The 22500-nt window shown below is 33.6% G+C and overlaps 1 protein-coding gene across 8 annotated transcripts in view; it reads left to right on the top strand.

Annotated features, from left to right (window-relative positions):
- Positions 1 to 22500, top strand: part of LOC136832147 (hyaluronidase B-like) — a 371768-nt gene that overhangs the window by 128407 nt on the left and 220861 nt on the right. For all 8 annotated transcript variants that reach the window (XM_067092839.1, XM_067092840.1, XM_067092833.1 and 5 more), the window contains one exon: positions 807 to 888. In XM_067092839.1, coding sequence (XP_066948940.1) covers positions 807 to 888 — 82 coding nt within the window. The remainder of the gene's footprint in view (positions 1 to 806; positions 889 to 22500) is intronic.

Raw genomic sequence — 22500 nt, 5'->3', positions numbered from 1 at the left:
TTCCTATCCATAGAGTAATTCATTCATTTCACCGCGAGATACTGTATGCCATCAAACCTTCAACTGTTCCATATAATCTTCAGAAAATGAATAACATTCATTGCATGAAATTTGAAAAAGACCAAATTCATCTGAAGAATAGCCGACTCAGGTGAGCAGTGGAAAGGGGAGAGAAAAGGAAAATGAAGGCTACTACAACATACTGTAAACTCTGAGGGATGTATACAGTAGAAGCCATACAGAATTGTGCGATGAAAATAAGGCAATGTGTCTTTTAAAAAATCATGCGTTCTCGTTATGAGGACTGCAGTCATGAACAATTTGATTTTTAATAGAAATTTCCTGAATTTTCGGTGTTGCGGGAAAAGAAAATTAAGGGAAGGATCCTGAATTTTCGGCGTTGCAGGAAAAGAAAGTTAAGGTCAGGATCTATGAAAAACTGCATTTTGATCACAGAGAAGGTTGTATTGAATTTTCATGCTTCGTGTGAAAAAGCAACATGAAGGAATTTATCATAAATAGAGAAATACCATGTTTAATGCAGTTTTCATTTTCCAAGTAAAGGTGGTATTAAGGAATTTATCTTTTCCTGCATTTGAAATTTGTAACTGCATGCCTCACTTTCCATTATAAAATAATATCATGGCATACTTTTAATATATTTTTCTAATCGGGTATTGTTTTTCCATTAAAATGTGTGTGCGTGTGTGTGTTTTGCGGGGGGTTGGGGGAGGTGAGGGTGGTGTTATTTAAACGACGATGGATTTGGGAAAATAGTCAACACTCACCGTGCGTTTATTTTACAGCGGGAAAATCCAGAACGTGTGCTCAGATGTGCGACATCACCTGCGGATGTCATGTCAGACCTCACCGCCATACTTTCCAAAGGTATGTTCATGACTGGTTATGTTTACTTTCACAGTGGATTTTGTTATGAACATATTTCTCGGCGATGAATTCCGAATAATTTTTAGATCCCCTGCTGAAGTTCTGAAATTTTATTTTTATGTTGAATTCTTCTCTGAATAATTTTATAACAATTTGTGGATAATTCCTCAGATGATACAATATGTTATGTTAGTGAACAGATATTAGGAAAATAACTATTTGTTAAACTGTAGTCTTTGACGTTGTTATGACGTTGATAACGTGCTCATTAATTATAATGAGTGCATGGAAAGAAAAAACCATGCCTAAAACTGACCTAATTGTCATAGGTTCTGTTAGGTATTTCATAGATTTTGTTAAATACTCTGTTATGCCGATAGAATAGAGGGCTAATAAACAGTGGATAAAAACTGGAAACAACAGAAACCGTACAATTCCGGTCGAACGTTTATTACAATGTTTTCGTGTCCCAAGTTAATTTGTGTTCTTAATTCGAAACTCGACAGTTATAAAACAGTTGCATTAATAAAGTAAGACAGTTTAATTGGCATGATCAGTCTTCGGAGACTGAATGGATTTACCTGGGACTAGATAATTAAAAATGAAAGGGAAGTGGTAGTCCTTTTATATTTACTCATGTTATTTGTTTACCCTTTGAAAGAGGTCGGTGGGATATACGTTGGAAAATCGTGATAAACGTAACGAGTCTGTTAGCCTAGTTAGAGATTGGGATATGACGCTCCGAACGAAAATACTGTCATGTCACTGTTTTCTTGGGTTTAATCATTAAAGACTTCTCTTTATCATCTATATATACATACGTATATATATATATATATATATATATATATATATATATATATATATATATATATATATATATATATATATATATATTACCACAGGTGAAAAATAAGAGACACAGGTGAAAAATCCTGACCGGTTTCGACTTTATTTCCAAACCATTGACGAAGGACTGACACAGAGTATAAGAAGTCACAAATATATATACTACAGGAACAGTACTGACGAACATACACAGCCGTTAGAGACTACATATCCACCCACAGGCCGGTGTCGAGATAGGAGTGACCTTCAAAACTCATTTGGCTAAAAATCACAATATACTCTCAGGGGACAACACTGATAAACATACCGACCATAGGCGACCTCAGATCCACACCTGACAGGTGTCAGGGAGGAGTTTGGAAACTCATTAGCACTACTGCCCCTGCACTGTGTTTACAAATATGATAATCCTATTTTCATACGTCTCTACTGCCTACTTAAAATTTAAACAATTTACAAATTTCTTTTGATATTAAAGGATCAAGTTTTTACATCCCTTAACTGATATTCTTATTATGGTTGTAACTTTCTTTTATAAAGCTAGATTCAATGATATTCCTTTTCAGTGCATTATTAGAATATACAATCCTTATTGCACCTCCCCAGTTGATAGCATGATTGTTCTCGCTAACATGTACAAAAATACCACAGTTCCCCTGTGCATATCTCACACATTTCTTACGCTGTTCAATTCTTTTTTCCAGTGCTTTCCCCGTTTGGCCAATATAAAAGTTGTCACAAGACTTACATGGAATTTTATATACACACCTTTTAGTATTGTCAGGGGAGTTCTTGATAAGTACATTTTTCATTGTTTTATTGTTCTTAAATGCGACATTAACACCAAAATTCTTAGGAAGATGGGGGATAACTTTCATATTATTATAAGGCAGTACAAGAAAATTTTTTGTGTTGTAAGGTTCCTTTTGGTTTTGATACAGTCTTTTTTGCCGCTTCAAATGCACTGTTTAATAAACTGTCAGAATATTTCAATTTCTTGCCTGTATTCCTTATTGCTTTGTCCGGAATAGAAATGCACGTAGGAAGAAATATTAGTGGGTTTTCTACACACAATATATTTAAACCCCCTACTATTTCTTCGCATGAGGGCATCCAAAAAGGGTAAGAACCCATCATTTTCCATTTCCATAGCGACTTTAATTGATGGTACTAATTGATTTAACTTGGCAAAAAAGTTATTTACATCTAGGTTCCCTGGCCATACACAAATTATGTCGTCAACATACCTAAACCATGTTACATTGCGTGGGATTATGTTGTTTAATATTTTCTTTTCAAAAAATTCCATATGTAAGTTACTTAACACTGGGGACAGAGGGTTTCCATTGCCATACCAAAATTTTGTGAGTAAAGTTTACCATTAAATTCAACTTTACATTCTTTCACACATAATTTAATCAATTCAATTAAAGTACTTTAGAAAATGGGATATCCAGCTGTGTATTCTCTAATAATTCAAATAAAAACTCAATCAGATCATCAATTGGCACCTTGGTGAATAGTGATACTACATCAAAACTTACAAGCCTGGATTCACTATTAATCTGTACACTATTTAGTTTGTTTATCAGGTCCACATTATTCGTGATATTAGCATTTGAGATGGTACTTACTAATGGGTTGAGAATATCCACTAGGTACAGTACTTCACTAGCTTGTAAGAGCGGAGCCAACTGAACTGATAATTGGCCTGGCAGGAAAGTTTGTTTTGTGAGTTTTTAATGTACCATACATGTATGGTAGCGATGGAGAGATCACACACAACTTCTTTTTAAGGCTTTCGTTACCTTTTTACAGGTTTTTCACTTTCCTATTGAAACCACTGTTCACTTTGTCTAACAGGTTCTTATTTAATTCTTTATATGTGCTATCATCACCCAAAAGATTTTCCATTTTTTCTATATATTCACTTTTATTCAAAATTACTAGAGCGCCTGTGGGTGGATATGTAGTCTCTAACGGTTGTGTATGTTCGTCAGTACTGTTCCTGTAATAAATATATATATATATATTTGTGACTTCTTATACTCTGTATCAGTCCTTCGTCAATGGCTTGGAAATAAAGTCGAAGCCGGTCAGGACTCTTATTTTTCACCTGTGGTACTGTGTGATAAATGAATCACGTACAAAAGTGATAATAATCATATATATATATATATATATATATATATATATATATATATATATATATATATATATATATATATATATATATATATATATATATATATATATATATATACTGTATATATATATATGTGTGTGTGTGTGTATGTGTTTCTATATTTACCAAAAGCCTCTATTACACAACGAGTATTGGTATCAGGAGTAAGGCTTTTGGTCTTCAACAAGTGTTATAGGATGAGGTTGCTATCCCATCCCCCTCTTCACTAGTTGTGACCATCATAGTCGTTCAGCTACGTGATCAGTGCTTAGGTGAACAGTTCTCTAAGTATCGTCTGCATATTTCACTGCTCTGGTCAACAGAAGCACAATGGGTTTTAATGATCGTATCCAAATCCAGTCAGCCTTAGTCAGTCACTGAAGCCCACCTCTTCTATCCAGTGAGCATTATTTGAATACAGGTCATGAGGCAGACCAGCTAATACCCTTATCAAGTCAGGCCTGATTTAGAAAGGGCGAAACATACAGGCTAAGACCTCTACCCCAAGTGTTAATTCATCTTCTTGAAAGATACAGTATTGTAAAGATTAGGGAAAACAAAAGAAGAGAATGACTTCTGATGTTCACTATAGAAAAATAGCCACCGTTCTTAAAGATCCAGTATTTTCGGTTTTACACAAAGTACATGAACGCAGAAAGGAATTGCTTCATTGATGATATACTGCTATTTGAATGGAGGAAGAAGTTTCTTGACAGCTCTAATGAACAATGGCAAAAAAAAAAAAAGAAAACGATAGGAAGAGAGAGAGAGAGCGAGAGGAACAAGCTTTAAGGATGTCTGAAACTAGATCTAACGACGATTGCAAAGGCTCTGTCATTGGTCAAATGAATGTCATTAATTTAGTTCTACCGCAAAGAGATACAAGAAAAGGCGCTTCTTTCATGTATGAGCAATCTTACCATTAATGATGAATAATATCAAAATAAAGCTTATATAAATTGCAGGAAGCTTAGTAAAAAAAAAAAAAACTCTCCAACGTTACATTACTGCTTCCAGTCTCACAAGAAAACTCAACAAAACGTGTATGATTTAATGTGCTGACAGCAAAGATCAGAAAAACAGGTAGCGTGTTACATCCAAAAAACGGTGACTTTTTCACATTATTTGATATTAATAAAGGAATTACCTTTTTGAGAATAGTTAGAAAACGGCCACACGCAAAGGTCATAAAAGGAGTTGGAACCTAAGTACTAGGTACCTGAGGTTTTCCCCGGGCAGGCGAATAGGGCCCAACATATCAGCGAATTTTACCCTAAGAAGATGGAAAACTGCGGTATTGATATATTTGAGTGCAAAATAAAAAATCACACTTTGCAAGAATGGTGCAACGAGATCCATTCATCTTTCTTTTCTGTGTCTCATATTTCTTGATCTTTTCACACACATTTTCCTAGAGCACCCTTCCTCCAATTTATCAGGATTTCCCATTCTTCCTTTGCCCTTTATCTTCAAGAACCCCTCTCCACTTTGGAACAGCCCATTCCATTTTCACCACGTTTCTACTTTCTCTCACAAGTCATCTTATCTTTCTCTAGTCTCTTCAGCGCCTCCAATTCATACGGATCTAACAACTTGGTACCAACAGTTCTCAGCCTTCAAGGGCCGTACGCCAAGTCATGGATCTTCATCAGCTACTGTGCCGAAATGTCAGAAGAAAATTTTAGCAGAAATATCCTTTTCTCTACACAAAAATCATTTTACTGTCTCACGTTTTGGGGACTCGAAATTCCTAACGTTACTTAATTCTCAGTTATGGTCTGTTTGTTCCTTCTACGGTGTGAACATCGGCACTGTTTTTTTGTTGTTGTTTACTAGCATACATAAATGACACAAATTTATATTGTAGAGTACTTCTCATCCAGTATTGCCATTTACTTTTCTGTAGTCGTGTTTGACAGTTATTATAGCAACCTGAATTATTTCAAAATGTTCCTTAAAAATGATTTCGTATAGTCAACCTTCCCGCCAATTTCGAAGTTATGCGACCCAAACAAGTAACTTCATTCTTTATAAGGAGGGCTGAGCACTACTCTGATTTATTTGGAAATATTTTTCAAAGCAATTCATTAAAAAACGAAAATCACGAAAATTCGATATAACTGTCCAAAAAAAAAAAAAAAAACTTAGTAAAAAAAGGCCACGAGAGCCTGCAACAGATTGAAGGGTACTTCAATTCAATCCAGGCTCGGGTTCCCTGTAATTCGTACTTCGTGGAAGTTATCTTCACGACAAGTTCATCCACTATTCATGAGTTTAACTGTGAATGTGGCAGTGATCATTGTTCTTTCTTTTCTTCGGATCCATAAAACAAACTAAAATCGATTTTTCAATAAATCAGTATACTAGTCATAGTTATAACAAAACAAATTTATGGTATCTCCAAACGAAAGTGTCTTGCTTGCCATCCAGATTCAAGTCACCGTTTCTGAATTCAGTCTCCTCAATATTGCTTTTTGTAGCTGTTATCTATTTCTGTGCTGAAACAGAACGTAGAAAACTTTTTTATGTCGTTTTAATTTCAGTTACTTGTTCTTATTGTCGGTTTCTCAGATTTTCGTTCTTCACCTTTCCCAATGATGTTGTTCTCTTGTGTTCATTGTGTTCCTTTACTTCCAGTATGTTTTTCTCCATTCCTGTTCCCTATCCGTTGCAGTTGTAGTTCTTCCCATGATAATCAGTCAAGCGTCTTCCCTCGCTCAACAAACTCTTCCACCTTATTAACTTACGTTCCGTCTCGTGAATCCCTTTCTTTAGTCTTTCTCAGTTCCAGAAAGTTTGCAGGTTTTCCTTCTGAATCATTTCAATTCGTTTAATCTTCCTGAATGGAAGTGAATCAGCAGAACTTTCCTGAGTTCAGTCTACAAACATATGGCTCTTAACATTCACCATCTTCTGTACATCATGATTCACTTATAAAACTTCAACCATTTTCACTGTATATGGCTGTCCTCCTATCCTCTTCTCTTTCTTATATTTTTATTTACTCTGTATTTTTTCCTTATTTTGACACTCTACTAAGTCAGAATGGGTGATGCTTTGGATTTTTTTTGTAAGGACGGGGCACATCGCGTTAATAATATAATAATAATAATAGTTTTACTTTTAACACTGATGTGTCTATAGATCTCCTAGTGCTATGGGAGATAAATAATAATAATAATAATAATAATAATAATAATAATAATAATAATAATAATAACAATATTATTATTATTATTATTATTATTATTACTATTATTATTATTTTGTTGTTGTTTTTGTTGTTATGTTTCATTCCTAGGTGCAATTATCATTAGACGTTATAGTATTCATGGCAGCGGCAGTAGGTAATTGTCTGTATTAAGTAACGTCTTTCATCCTTCAAACGGTTATAATTATATCAGGGCTTTTTAAAACGCAGTCCTAATCCCTCCTCCTTTTCAGTTTTACTAAAAGAGAACAGACAACATTCATTACATCAGCCGTTTTTCCAAACAGTGGATGCTTACTGCAGTGAAATAAGACTTTATTGCAAATTGGCAGTATGTAAATAGCTGCTGTAATAATATACAGCAGTAGAGTTATTTCTGAAATAGGAACCTTTCACACACGTTCTTCAAGACACCTGAAAAGAATTTTCTTCTGTTTTACACTTAATACACCGAGTGAAGAAGGTGTGGGGTAAATTTTTATACATTATATATCGTTTATGTCCTCATAATTTCTGACAGCGCAAAAAAACTGCAGTTCATGGGTGAAATTTTCCATTACCTTGGAGAGATTTATTGGTTCCAGCACAGAGAACATTTAGGTATCTCTTTTCAAATAGTTGATGTAAATTCAGTCAAATCGAGTTTTTTACGTTTGATTAATTTACCTGTTGTTATTATCATTAGCACCAATCGCTCTTATTTGATAGATTAAAGGCATTCGCACTTGATATATTTCAGATTTGATAGATTAAAGGCATTCGCACTTGATATATTTTAGTTTATAACGCAGTTTCTAAACTGAGCGAAAAGGCATGATAAAAAGGCGTAAAAGCAAATAAACACGAACATCCGCAGTGCGGTCCCTTGAAAGGTAAATAAATCTTCCTTTCCCCACAGACCAGCAAATGCATACAGTCAAATGATGATTGTAAATCTTCACCCTGGCCTCCAGCAGATTTTTACCTGGCATTAATTCACCACCATTTTTCTGTTTATAGCTTTGTTATGCCTTTGGTGGAAAAAAAAAAGAATTATCTCAGACAAATATAGAATTATACATTAATATTCTATTTATGTTAATTTTCAATTCCTAGAATGAAAACTAATAGCAAAAATTTGAGACTGCAATAAATGCAATTCAGACCGTATCGTAATTTCGGTATTTATGGGTTACTGTATATTGCTTTAACAGAAATGGTTAAAAGGAAGCTTGGGCTTGAAGTACGTCACAGATAGATAATACAGTATTCGGGTTCCGAATTCATTAGATAGGCAGGTTGATAAAAATGAATACATGGGAGTGTATCCTTCGAAGATATACATAATCTGGTGAAAGAGCATGTTATTAGAACATGATAGGACGAGAAAGATTTAAACAGATGAAAAGCAGTTACCCTTTCAGCTTAAAACCAGGACTGCGTAAAACTAAACCACTTAAGCCCCTATGTTCCTAAGAAGCGAATTCTTGATAATCAGAGAAACAAGGCGAACTCAACTTATACAACAGTTGGTAATTCGAGGAGGCAGAGAATATTCCCATTCATTAAACTCATGGAGTCCTCGAGTTCTTTGGAACCTGGAATGAGATTTTCTTAAGAAGGCTTGACGTCATTAGTAGGATTATAGTCCCTCCGTTCATATTCTCTTTCTTCCATCTGACTTTCCACCCTCTCTAACAATATTTTTATAGTGCAACTGCGAGGTTTTGCCTTTGTTATACCTTTCAAACCTTCTTACTGTCTATTTCCCTTTCAGCGCTGAATGACCTCATAGGTCCCAGCGCTTGATTTTGGCCTAAGTCCTATATTCCATTCCATTCCATTCCATTCCTAGGAATAGTATTTGGGAGTGAGTTGATGTCGACGCCAAGTACAAATTCCTGCACTCGGACGGAGATATGTACGGTGGAATCGGCGTTAACTTATACCTCTCTTGACAGCCCAGGGGTCTAGAACGTCGCTTGGAAGTCGTTGATGGCATACTATCAAATGTTCGAGTCACTTAGGTGCCAAATCATTTGTCATTTATAATTCCCCTTCAGTGATATTCCCGAAGTAGCGCAAACTGGACATTAAACATTTGTAGCTTAATGTTGTATATATATATATATATATATATATATATATATATATATATATATATATATATATATATATATATATATATATATATATATATATATATATATATATTACACTGTAGTATTACAGGAAAAGACATTCATATATATATATATATATATATATATATATATATATATATATATATATATATATATATATATATACACACACACACACACACACACACACACACACACACACATATATATATATATATATATATATATATATATATATATATATATATATATATATATATATATATATATATGTGTGTGTGTGTGTGCTAAATACTTGTTTATCTGTATGCATGTATATGTAACTAGTTGTATCTTTATTGTTGCACAGAAAACGAAAAATACACAGCGAGTCAGCTAGAGAAAAAAGCATTGGGAAATGATATCCGCTCTTATGCAGCCTGAGTTCTATATATGTAGACCTTGCTTGTTGCAACCTGCAACTTTCGACGCATAGAGCCTTGCGTGTATTTCGGACATTTTAGGATTCCACTCGATCATTTCAAAATAATCCTTCAGTTTCGCTCTTTATCGATACTACTTTGAAGGCCAAGGAGCAGAACACACGCATGTGCTCCTGGAGTAAATGTGAATTCACTCGAGTACATACACATACATACATACATACATATATATATATATACATACACATATATATATATATATATATATATATATATATATATATATATATATATATATATATATATATATATATATATATATATATATATATATATAACATAAGTAACGCCCTTTGTTTAAGTGGAACAAAATTAAAGCCTTTTTGATTATCCTTTATTTTTGCGAACATGAATGTATTGCCACAGGTTAATAGATTAATATAATATATTAACAAAATTAATATAATGCTTATTCGGTTTAATAGTGTTCAATACAAATGATATTTCGGCTTTGCACCCTTGGGATGTTAAATTCAGCTGATAAGAATCTTGCGGTTTCAGCGCCATTTTTATTGTTTTGACAGTAAAACTGAATTGCTTTTACTCTCTGTTCCTTTGTTAATCTCATGGTTGTATAAAATATTTGAAAAAGTTAAGATTTAGCAAATTAATTAAAGAAAATAATAAAGAAAATATACATTATAAGATATAATATTAAAAAGGGCGTTACTTATGCCGCATTATTAAACCGAATAAGCATTATATTAATTTTGTTAATATATTATATTAATCTATTAACCTGTGGCAATACATTCATGTTCGAAAAAATAAAGGATAATCAAAAGGCTTTAATTTTGTTCCACTTAAACAAAGGGCGTTACTATATGCCACACCCTGTGTATATATATATATATATATATATATATATATATATATATATATATATATATATATATATATATATATATATATATATATATATATATATATATATATATATATACAGTTTATATATATATATATATATATATATATATATATATATATATATATATATATATATATATATATATATATATATATATATATATATATATATATATATATATATATATATATACAGTATGTATATATTGTTGTAATTTTAAAGCTGGGGTCTTGCTAGATCAATGGGGTATACTAGGATGATACGCAACTTACCTTAATTTCCAAAAAAATCTGGACTCTGGCCTTGGGGACAGCTAAAATTACAAACAACAAAAAATATGCCTGAAGTGCTACTTCAAGGGGGAAGTGATTGGATAAAGTCTGGGGTTTAACTTAACTCATTATATTTACAAAAGAAAATACATCAGAAGAATGGTAGCGTTATTCTTTGGCAATGAGGCGTAAGCAAATGACGGGAATTTCCTGGTTGCGCGGTTTCCGCTTCAAAGTTGTTGATAACGAAGCAGCGAGGGCCGCTACACACTCGAAGTGACATAGTTCCACAGATGGGTAATCCTATCCTGCAATCGAACACTTACGGTTACTTAACTGGGACTAACACTATAATGAAGGAATCGGGGAATTACATAGATGATGCCTAGACTGAACTCGATTCCCGTGACTCAAACATCAAGCAATTACGTTACTCTTCTTGTAAATGCTTTGCAAATTAAACAGCACGAAATATAAAGCAGTACAGGTCTCACTGTAATTATTTCGCACTATGAAAAGAAAGGAACACAGTGGGAGGAAAATGGCGAACGTTGCTGACGAAAAACCTTAAATCCTGGTACTTTACCTTTCTGTAGGAGCTGAAGTTCCCTTCTTATGAGGGCCAGCGATGGGGAGGGCAAGCGAATTAATTCACATCAAAAGTTACTTTGGATACTGCCTGCCACGTGTCCCACATAGGCAGTTAAGTGGAGCAAGGGACTGAGCTCTGTCCTCCGTTTCCGCGCCAGAAATTCTGAGAGTTAGCTTCTCTTTGTTGTTTAAGATTAAGCCAGCCTTGTGCTAGCACGGGCTCTTGCTTCTGAATATATGTTAGCTTCCCTGTCCAGGGCCCTTTATAAAGCTTCGGAAGTTACAGCTTTCTCTTCCTAGATGTCGTTGTGATCACTCTGCCCACGTGGGAACTGCAGGCAGCATGGTTTCAAATTCAAAATGGCAGAACACATGTGGTCAGCCCAACAGCTGGCCTGCCTTGGGCAACGATTAGCTCTGGTTGGGTCATACCTGGAATTAGGGATTTCTGACAGCACTTTGGACAAGAAAGGGGTTTAAAGGGGTTTTCCCCCCAAAAAGGCAGTGGTGAGAGGTTTTAGGGGCGAATTTCTTACAGTGAATCATACTAAATTTACCTTATTTAAGTACCTAGTCATTATACTTTAAATTATTGCGGGAAAAGGTGGCGTAGGAGGGAATATTCTTATTAATATATAAGTATATATATATATATATATATATATATATATATATATATATATATATATATATATATATATATATATATATATATACACACACACACATATATATATATATATATATATATATATATATATATATATATATATATAGATAGATAGATAGATAGATAGATAGACAGATAGATAGATAGATAGATATAGAGATGGTTAGATATCTCGTTTTGGAATAATTTACACGAAAATGAAATATATTTGATACGTTTTCTCACCCCTATCAGATCTAGAAACTTGCCTTTCTGGATTAGAAGTAGGTTGGCAGTGACCTTCGGTTCGTTATTTGTAATTGTGCCGGTAAATTCGATATAAGTGTTTTGTTTTCTGTGATTTATTATTGGAAGTGTAAAAACATGTAAATTAACAAACTATCATACAAACATGCACATATACACACACACACACTCCCTCATACATACATATATATATATATATATATATATATATATATATATATATATATATATATATATATATATATATATATATATAATATATATTGTATGTGTGTATATATATATGTATATATTATATATGTATACATATATATTTTATGTGTATGTATATATAAATATGTATGCGTGTATGTTTGTTTCTGTGTATCAGCGTATGCATGTACTGCATATTTTGGTCCTATAGCAAATGATCCTAAGGCGCCCTGACACCTGACTAGAAACTAACCAGACTCTAGTCGTAGGTAAGTATGTCCATATAAATGTAAACGTGTTTGGATGTTAAAGTCTAAATGCCTTATTGCACTGCTGCATATGGTGAGATAAAACAAGAATTCTGCCTTAGAATGATCTCATTAGCGACATAACTAAATGAAACCAAGAGAAGTGATCACTTGAAGCGTTCCTCTAAGGAAGATTAATCCCCTGGTCGCCCGAACTAAAATATATCCTTGCTGACTCCTCCCCTGTAGTTCTGTCACCCTGAATCTATTCAGTTGGCGCCTTTTACTTCGTTATAGTATGAATTTGGTGATGAACAAGCAATTCGGCGGGTTATAAATCGCCTTTTTGTTATATCTCATCAGAACATATGGCCTCTGTTTATTCAGGAAGACGAAAAGAGATGACGGGCATTGCTGCCGTTTGTTTTGGGGATTTTTTTTACCTCTTTTCCCCCGGCCAGGTTGGTTGGAGAAGTTCATTTCGTGAATGAAAAATGAACCTATAATGGTCTGCTTCTATATTCTTGTTTTTTCTAATATAAGTAATAATTATTTTACAGATTTGCTGTTGAAAATAAGTTGCTATATTACTTTGCAGAAACTGTTGCAAATTATCATTTACATAGTCACCTTCATTACTATTAATATTACTATTATTATCACTGTTGTCAGTGGGGTTATTATTGAAAACAACTGTTGCTGCAGCGGTATTCATCTTACACAGTCTTCTTTATTTTTCCAATTATATTCTTTTCGGCAGCTGGCAGATGATACGATAGATTTCCAAAGGACAGGGAAAATATGCAGCTTTTGTTCTTTGTTTTTTTAAGTCTTACATTTTGACGCATACTGTAAGTAGGCGGCCACATTTTGACGCATACTGTAAGTAGGCGGGCACATTTTGACGCATACTGTAAGTAGGTGGCCATCTACAGAGAAAACTAATTGGTTGGTGACAGTGGCGGAGGTTTTTGTTGTTGTTGTTGTTGTCGCTTTAAATTAAGCCAGCCTAATGTTGGCACGGGCTCTTCTTCCTGTTAAAGAGAAAACAGATTCTGGCGGTTAATATATGGAAAAGGAAAAAAATTAAGACAGGCTGGGTTGCAACCCACTCAAACCTTACCGTATTCATCAGGAAAATAATTATGATTATTTTCCATTGTCACTTTGAATTTTAACTTCAAGTGCAATAAGATGAGAGAGAGAGAGAGAGAGAGAGAGAGAGAGAGAGAGAGAGAGAGAGAGAGAGAGAGAGGATATTGATGCAGCCGATGCTTATAATTTTTTTTTTTTTACGCATTCGGTCGTCTTCTTATCGAATCAGTTTTAGTGGCAGATATTTTAAAAGAAAATTATTTCCTTCGATGTAACTTCAGTTGTTAACTAGCAAAATATTTTTGGCATTGTTCATTTTTTCAATTACAAACTGCATTATGTTATATTAAAATCAGGATTTTTTATCGTAAGTACTGCAAGGATTTAAAACAATTCTATTCTTCTTGTCATATATGAGTCGTTTCGTTGACGTATGATACGTTATATAAACGGACCAGAAATTCTCCTGCAACGAAGCCTTATTTTCCGCCAATAACCTCGAAGGGGAAGGCGCATCGGAGTCCTCGGGCTCCATGAAAATACTTTGCTTGTGGCACTTCCACTTCCCGAGGCCTGCTCAAAGAGGAAAGCTGCCTCTTGAAAAAGCATGGCAGCATACCGACCCAAGAGGAGGCATTTGTGCTCTTTGTGGCTCAAAAGGGATGCCATTTTCTGGCTTCCAATTTGCAGTTTCTCTGAGCGTCTTTTGTTGTTAAGAAAAATATTGAACGCGAAATTGTTCTTTACCCCCATTAGGGCATGGGTACTAATGATACTTGAAAATTCTCTGAGTAACGGTGTTTCTGTAAATAGAAATGAAATATAAGTTATTAGAGAGAGAGAGAGAGAGAGAGAGAGAGAGAGAGAGAGCATCATCCTTGCCTAATTTGGACAAAAGTGTCTGTAACGACGTAGTAAAACTGTGACACTGTGTTCCCTTGCCAACAAGCGTAGCAATCGCTCTGTAACCAGACCTAATAACGATGTGCTTCAAACTTGATTAGTCTTTTACATGCTCCCTGAAGATATAGGTAATATTGCTTCTTCTGCTTTTATTAAATTCGATATAAAAGAAATATTTTGCACAGTACCTTCTGCTTTGAACTCTCAAAGACGGGACAGTTATCTTTTTAGCTTTTAATTCTCAACCATCATTCCCCCTGATTTTTGGGGGATGGGGACGGTTTCTGTTATCGCCATTTGTTGATGATGTTCATGCCAATTCCCCCTCACTGAATTTCACTACTGTATTTCAAATAAAGAACGTGTAACTTTTTATTAATTTACCTATCATATCCCAAAGTAAATATATCATCTAGATATAGAAGTCACAAACATACGTACATGCATACATACATTCATATATATATATATATATATATATATATATATATATATATATATATATATATATATATATATATATATATATATATATATATATATCAAATATATTACTAAGCAAGGACCTCATTCAAACTGGATGAATGTCTTTTGTACTAGATGCACCATCAGTTTGATAAAGTTGATAGTCCAGTATATATATACTAATGCACAGAGCAATTATATATGTGATAAAGTTGATATATACATAGTATATATATATATATATATATATATATATATATATATATATATATATATATATATATATATATATATATATATATATATATATACACACATACACATACACACAAGCGAATCCCACAGGAAAATGATAGGTAGAAGTAAGTTCAGTACCCAGCGCTTTCACGTTTATTAACGCATTATTCGTACATATGAGAGATTTACATCATCCTAATAACTGGAGCGAAGCAAGATCTTGAGTCCCGTGCAACGACACAGTTAAAAGGACTATCATTGAATCTTGTTTTATCAAGTCAAGTAATGAAAGTGTTCTAAATTTAAGTCTTGGTTTGTTTAAATTTGATGCCTTCATAATTAAAAAAGTTGTTGATAAATATAAGCAAAATTAGTATTGAGTTTTATACATGTTTCTGCAATTTGAATGGGTAAGATTCCGCATCTCTTATGGTTAAGTATTTGGCTCTAGTTTCTGACCGCGTATCCCGGATTTTCCTGGATTACCCTTTTGTTTATTACCTCTTGGCAGTTAACCATCTTATATTCAATTTTATTCATGTTTTTCGATTTTGTATGGCTAAACTTTCGTGTCTCTTGTAGTTAGGGCTATGGTTTAGTTTGTGACTACTTGATCCCGGATTATCCTGGACTATATTTATCGTTTCGACAAACACAGCAAAACACAAGATCTTGTTAAGTTTTGGCGATGCCATGAAGATGGTAGATGCAAGGAGACGTAACGGAGTAAGGCAAAGCGAGAAGGGGTTCCCCACAACACTCCAGTGTCTTTACAACACTCAAACAGGGATGAAGCTCTAATTGGAGGAAGAAAACTCAAAAACCTGATGAAACGAAAAAAACAGGGATGGAAGCTCAAAATAATGTGGAGGAAGAAAACTCAAAAACCCTGATGGTATTATAAAACACGAACAGAAGAAAAAAAAAATTATTCGATATCCTAACAGGTTAGGTATATAAGAGATAGCCTACACATGCACACACACACACACACACACACACACACACACACACAGGGGGGAGAAAGAGAGAAAAATTAATAAGAATTATTCGGATATCCATACAAGAAATCAGACGTATTATAAAACATTGTGACAAGGAAGAAGCAACAGCAACATTTGTACAAAGAATGAGCAAGAAATAAAGGTCCATGTACTATCCCTCAGCAAAGAAAGATAGATTTTATCGTATTACCTTTGAAGGTTTAGCTCTCGAAAATTCCCCGACTCTCTGGAATGGTCTAAATATTTCATTCCCTCAGCGACCGCCGTCTGGGTCGTGTTATCTCCCGCCTTGTAGTGTTTAGCAAGTGTGACCCGATAGGGGAATGGGTCAGTTCAGCGCCACCGTTTCAGCGCCGATGATTCAGCGCCGCCGTTTCAGCGCCAGAAAGTTCAGCGCTAAATAAATTTCAGCGCCAGACGATTCAGCGCCGCAAATCATTTCTATGCTTTTTGTGTGTGTGTGTGTGTGTTTCACATTCAAGTTTTCTTTTTCCGTGTTAATTGCTTCATCGATATTCGTACTGTATAATTATTGAAAAAATTAACTTATACATGATGGTTGTTTATGGTAAGATATTTGTAAAATTGTTTGTTTTTCTTTTATAGTTGTTTCGTCATTTCTACTACTGTATAATTGCAGAGAAACTAGCTCATTCACTTGATGGTTGTTTATGGTAAGATATTTAAGATTATTTGTTTTTCTTTTATAGTTGTTGTTTCTTCATTTCTACTACTGTATAATTGCAGAGAAACTAGCTCATTCACTTGATGGTTGTTTATGGTAATATATTTGTAAGATTTCTTTTTTCTCAAGCATAAAATCTTTTTATTTTTAATTGTTAGTTTGTGTTTAGATTTTGGAACAACAACACCTTGAGTTTTTTCCTGGAAACCATGGCTGATTCCGTAAAAAGTAAGAGGCAGAGAAAAGTTTTGTCATGAAGGCTATATTTATCGTTTCGACAAACACAGCAAAACACAAGATCTTGTTAAGTTTTGGCGATGCCATGAAGATGGTAGATGCAAAGCTCGTATTCACACGTTAGAGTGAGGTGATCAAAAGATTAACGGACATACTCATCCTCCTTCAGCAGTTGCCATCGAAGTAGAAAATGTCTTGACCGATGCCAGAGACCGAGCTGAAATGACTTGTGAGTTGCCAAGTACAATTATAAATAAGTGCATCGAGAAAATGCCTGTTGCAGGTATGGCACAGTTACCAAACAGGCACGCAATGCGAAGAATTATTCGTAGGAAACGTAACGCAGTTAACCAAGTCCCTGAAACCCAAGGTCCATTGAAGAGCTTCAGTTACCAGAAAAGTATATGATGTATATATCCTACCCCAAAAATAAATAAAAATAAACAAATAAATAAAAAATAAATAAATATATAAATAAATAAAAACCAGTGAAAAATTTTTGTTTAATGGATAGATAAATAAAAATAAATAAATAAATAAAAAGGAAATAAATTAAAACGGATTATTATATTTGGAAGAAATAAATTAAATAAATAAATAAAAATAAATAAATAAAAATAAATAAATAAATAAAAATAAATAAATAAAAAATTTTGTTTTAGAGGGACAGGCAGCGAACGGATTATTATATTTGGATGAGACATTGCAAATTCTACGATTTGGTATGCTGATGGAACATTTGCTGTAGCACCGCAGCTATTTTATCAAGTGTACATTATTCTGGTTAAAAAAAATAACATAGTACACCCTGTATTGTATGCGCTTTTACAAAACAAGCAGTATGCAACATATGTGAGGTTGTTTGAGATGATAAAGGAGATGAGCACAAACGCACGACCCGACGTAATCAATTGTGATTTTGAGCGATCTGCTTTTACTGCAATGAAAGACACCTTCCCCAGTGTTGAAATCAGAGGCTGTCTATTTCATCTGTCTCAAAATCTACTAAAGCAGCTAAGTGGGTATGGTCTCATGAAGTTATATAACACTAATCCCGACTTTGCATTACATGCGAAAATGATAACTGCTTTATGCTTTGTGCCAGTTGCTGATCTAGACACTCACATAGATTCATTGGCAGGTAATTTACCGGAGGAATTAATTCCAGTTTTAAACTGGTTTGAAGACAACTATGTAGGCCGTCCAAACCGGCGTGGACCAGGCAGACAGAAGTCCTTTATTTCCAACGGAGATGTGGAATATGCATCAAAGAACATTAAATGGGCACGACAGGACAAATAACTATGCTGAGGCGGCTAATAGGAGATTGAAAAGTGAACTCGGAATGTTACACCCGACTATTTGGAAATTCATCGATGTCCTCAGGCAGGTTCAAAAGGAAGGGACGAGTACTTTGAGAAACTTGCATGTGGCCATCAACCACAGTTGAAACTACGTAAATACAGAAAAGCAGATGAGAGAATTCTAAAGATTGTTTCTGAATATGGCACAAAAAATGAAATAGAGTACCTTTGTTCAATAGGACACAATTTAATGAATTAAATGAGTTGTTTCTTATATATAATTTTTTCTAAAATATAAATAAATGATTTTTTCGGCTTTATTCTTTTCCTACATGTTTTTATAAAGGTTTTAAAACTAATCAAATGATTTAAAAGAAACAAGATTATATTTCAGTGTCTAGATATATCAGACAGTCTCTTTCCGGCGCTGAAAACGTCTGGCGCCGAAATATTTAGCGCTGAACTTTCTGGTGCTGAAACGGCGGCGCTGAATCATCGGCGCTGAAACTAGTGCTGCTGTACCCCTGATAGATACGCGAGATGTCCTTTGGTTAACTTGTACGTTTCTGACACTAGTGAAAGCACGTGAAATTCTCGGATGTTTGTTTTCTGGTGCTTGATTCTTAATACTTATGTCGATTTGTTCACCTATCCCGTCAGATATTACAGAAGTATTTAAGTCATTTGAAAGTTGCTTCATACTTGTAATATATCAAATGAATCATGTTGCTCCCTTTTGCAATATGTTTTGATTGTTGAACATCGAGAACATTGCCGTTACCACTTGTGTTACAAATAAATATAAGGATGAGTGTACCATTTGATTTGGGATTAATTAACCCGGGAGGAAAATATATCTACGGAATTCCATTACACGTCCCCCACCTAACATGACGGTTAGATCAGTATAATACACTATAATGATTTACAAAGAGATTCTATTAAATCTTTACGTGAAGCCCAAAATCTACCTGTACCATCAAGTCCATTCTGTATCAAAGGGAGGTACCGTTATGTTGATACGAATATCAAAAATATGTTGTCTTAATACATGCGTTGCAAATTCATAACACCAATCTCTTTGGAGCTTCGTTTGTATATGGGGAGATATAATAGCTATGGCGAGAAATGGCTAAGTACTCGGACTGATAATCCGTCTCATTTGTTGGCCTCTCAAAAGTGAACGAATTTGTGGAATCTTCATGGAGGTATTTTTACCCTGCAACCATTCTGAGGCAGCGTAAAATGAAATGTACCGAAGGAATATTCAGTATTATATGTACGAAGAGGTAGAATATTGACTGACCGTTGATGACAGGAAAATAAAGTTCTCGCTGTTATAGGTCTTTATCTCGTTTGATGATTTATTATGAAATAATAGTATTAAGCGGAATAAATGTGAACTTCGAGATTATCAAGACAGGGAAATGCTTTCAAAGCTCTTTCTTTTTCTTTTAAATAGTGATTATTACCTTTAATAATACAGCAAATGAATTTTTAATTAGTGCATAGAAAACAATATCAATACATATGCAACAAGAGTTTAGCGCAGTGATCTTGAGGCACTGGTAACAGGAAGTTGGGTAAGTGATGGAAAGAGCATTGTAAAAAAATAGAAGAAACGCAAACCAATATGGTTTTACAGAGTATTTCAAACTTCCACGTGAAAATAAATCTCAGTAGATAACTCTGCACTGGCGTGAATAGAGGGGATTGTGGCAAGCGACCGAAAAGAAATTTACAGGTATCCATCAGAAAAAACTTGCTTTTGTTCTTGTATCGTTAGCTACGAAAGAGAAATGTCTTTATTTATCAAAGAAACTAGGTAAAAAAAAATTCAAAATACTGAGGAGAACAGATTAACCTTCTTCTCTCTCTATTCACTCCCCAATATATATATATATATATATATATATATATATATATATATATATATATATATATATATATATATATATATATATATGTGTGTGTGTGTGTGTGTGTGTGTGTGTTTGTATATATATATATATATATATCTGTATGTATATATGAAACCATTATTACCAATTATAGCAAAATAAAGCAAAACCCCCATAAAGAAATTACAGTATATTGATTTCAGAACTTTGACATGAAAAGGTACGCGATCTTATCGACCCGTTTTTTTTTTTTTTTTTTTGTACAAATGATGGTTATTTTTGGAAAGTAAGCAAGAAGCATACAATAAAATTAGAAGCAAAAATATGGAGAAGCTTATTTCGGCTTTATTTTACTCAATACGAGAGGGTACAAAACTGCAAATGTTCCGCAGTATGCATGTTAATGGGTGAATATTCTAAAATGAAGGATAATTGATTAATTATTCAGTACCATGCCAGGTAAATTTAGGAAGAAGGACTGAAAATAAATTTGTGGCTTTAGATTCAGTACTTTTTAACTTGGAGTTTTAGCTTCCTCTTTTTCTTTCCAAGAAACACCTAGACGTTCTTTTCAAGGATCTGGGCGTATGACATTCCTTATAATTTAAAAAAACGACGATTAATAGGAAAAAAAGAAAAAGAACGAATCAGAGGTATTCGGAAACGATTCAAAAATGCACCCTCAGACAATAGCAGAAAATATTTATAGATAAACGAAATAGTGATAATTCATGCTTATTTCAAACATAAGATGCCGTTCACGAACAGACTGTTAATTCATATTGAAAGGAATTGTCTGCAAATAATTATTTTCCTATTTTAATGTGCACAACAAAAGTGCCAAATGGAGCTCATCTGAAGCAGCAGTTAATTAACGATAAAAGGACGAAAACCCTATGCAGTCAAAGCCGTTAATTATGAACCGAAAAAGGCAGTAGAGCGTTTAATGATGTGAAGCTAATATATGATTTTTTACTCTTACCATGTTTATAGCATGGGCAAGTGCAAATGATATTTACTATAACACATACATACAAACTCGCATACAAGCACACACACAGATTATATATATATATATATATATATATATATATATATATATATATATATATATAAAATATATATATATATATATATATATATATATATATAAAATATATATATATATATATATATATAAAATATATATATATATATATATATATATATATAATATATATATATATATATATATATATATATATATATATATATATATATATACAATATATATATATATATATATATATATATATATATATATATATATATACAATATATATATATATATATATATATATATATATATATATATATATATATATATATGTATATATATATATACATGTATATACTTTTGCAACATCCAAATCCCCCTTTGGAAGGGATGGCACCAGGAGGGTACATCCTTTTTAGAAAGGCAACGGTAGTCGGACCTGGCATGCACGAGCCACGAACCACACTTTAGCTGACTGGATCATATGCAGATGAGTATCGTCACATGATCACATCCTTGACCGGGTAGAAGATAGCAAAAAGAGTCAGACGAATTCAGTTTATAAGGCTTTATGAACTTGTACTTTATCGAATCTTGCTGGATGACCGGTTTTATAACTTAGCGGACGTGTGCATCTAACGTTAGTATTCAAATCAGTGCCGGTTAATTAATCGCTCCTAAGATGTCATTTCTTGCTGACCTTCAGAGGAATGGTATGTCCTGTTTTTCAGGCATCGAGTCAAAGAGGCTTTTGTTGTATGCAAGCGACGTGATACCAGAACATATTTCTTTTCCTGGAAACATTAAT

This window comes from Macrobrachium rosenbergii, chromosome 49 (assembly GCF_040412425.1).
Source record: "Macrobrachium rosenbergii isolate ZJJX-2024 chromosome 49, ASM4041242v1, whole genome shotgun sequence".
Classification (NCBI taxonomy): domain Eukaryota; kingdom Metazoa; phylum Arthropoda; class Malacostraca; order Decapoda; family Palaemonidae; genus Macrobrachium; species Macrobrachium rosenbergii.
The sequence above is the reverse complement of the archived record's forward strand: the minus strand, read 5'-3'. Positions and strand labels throughout refer to the sequence as shown.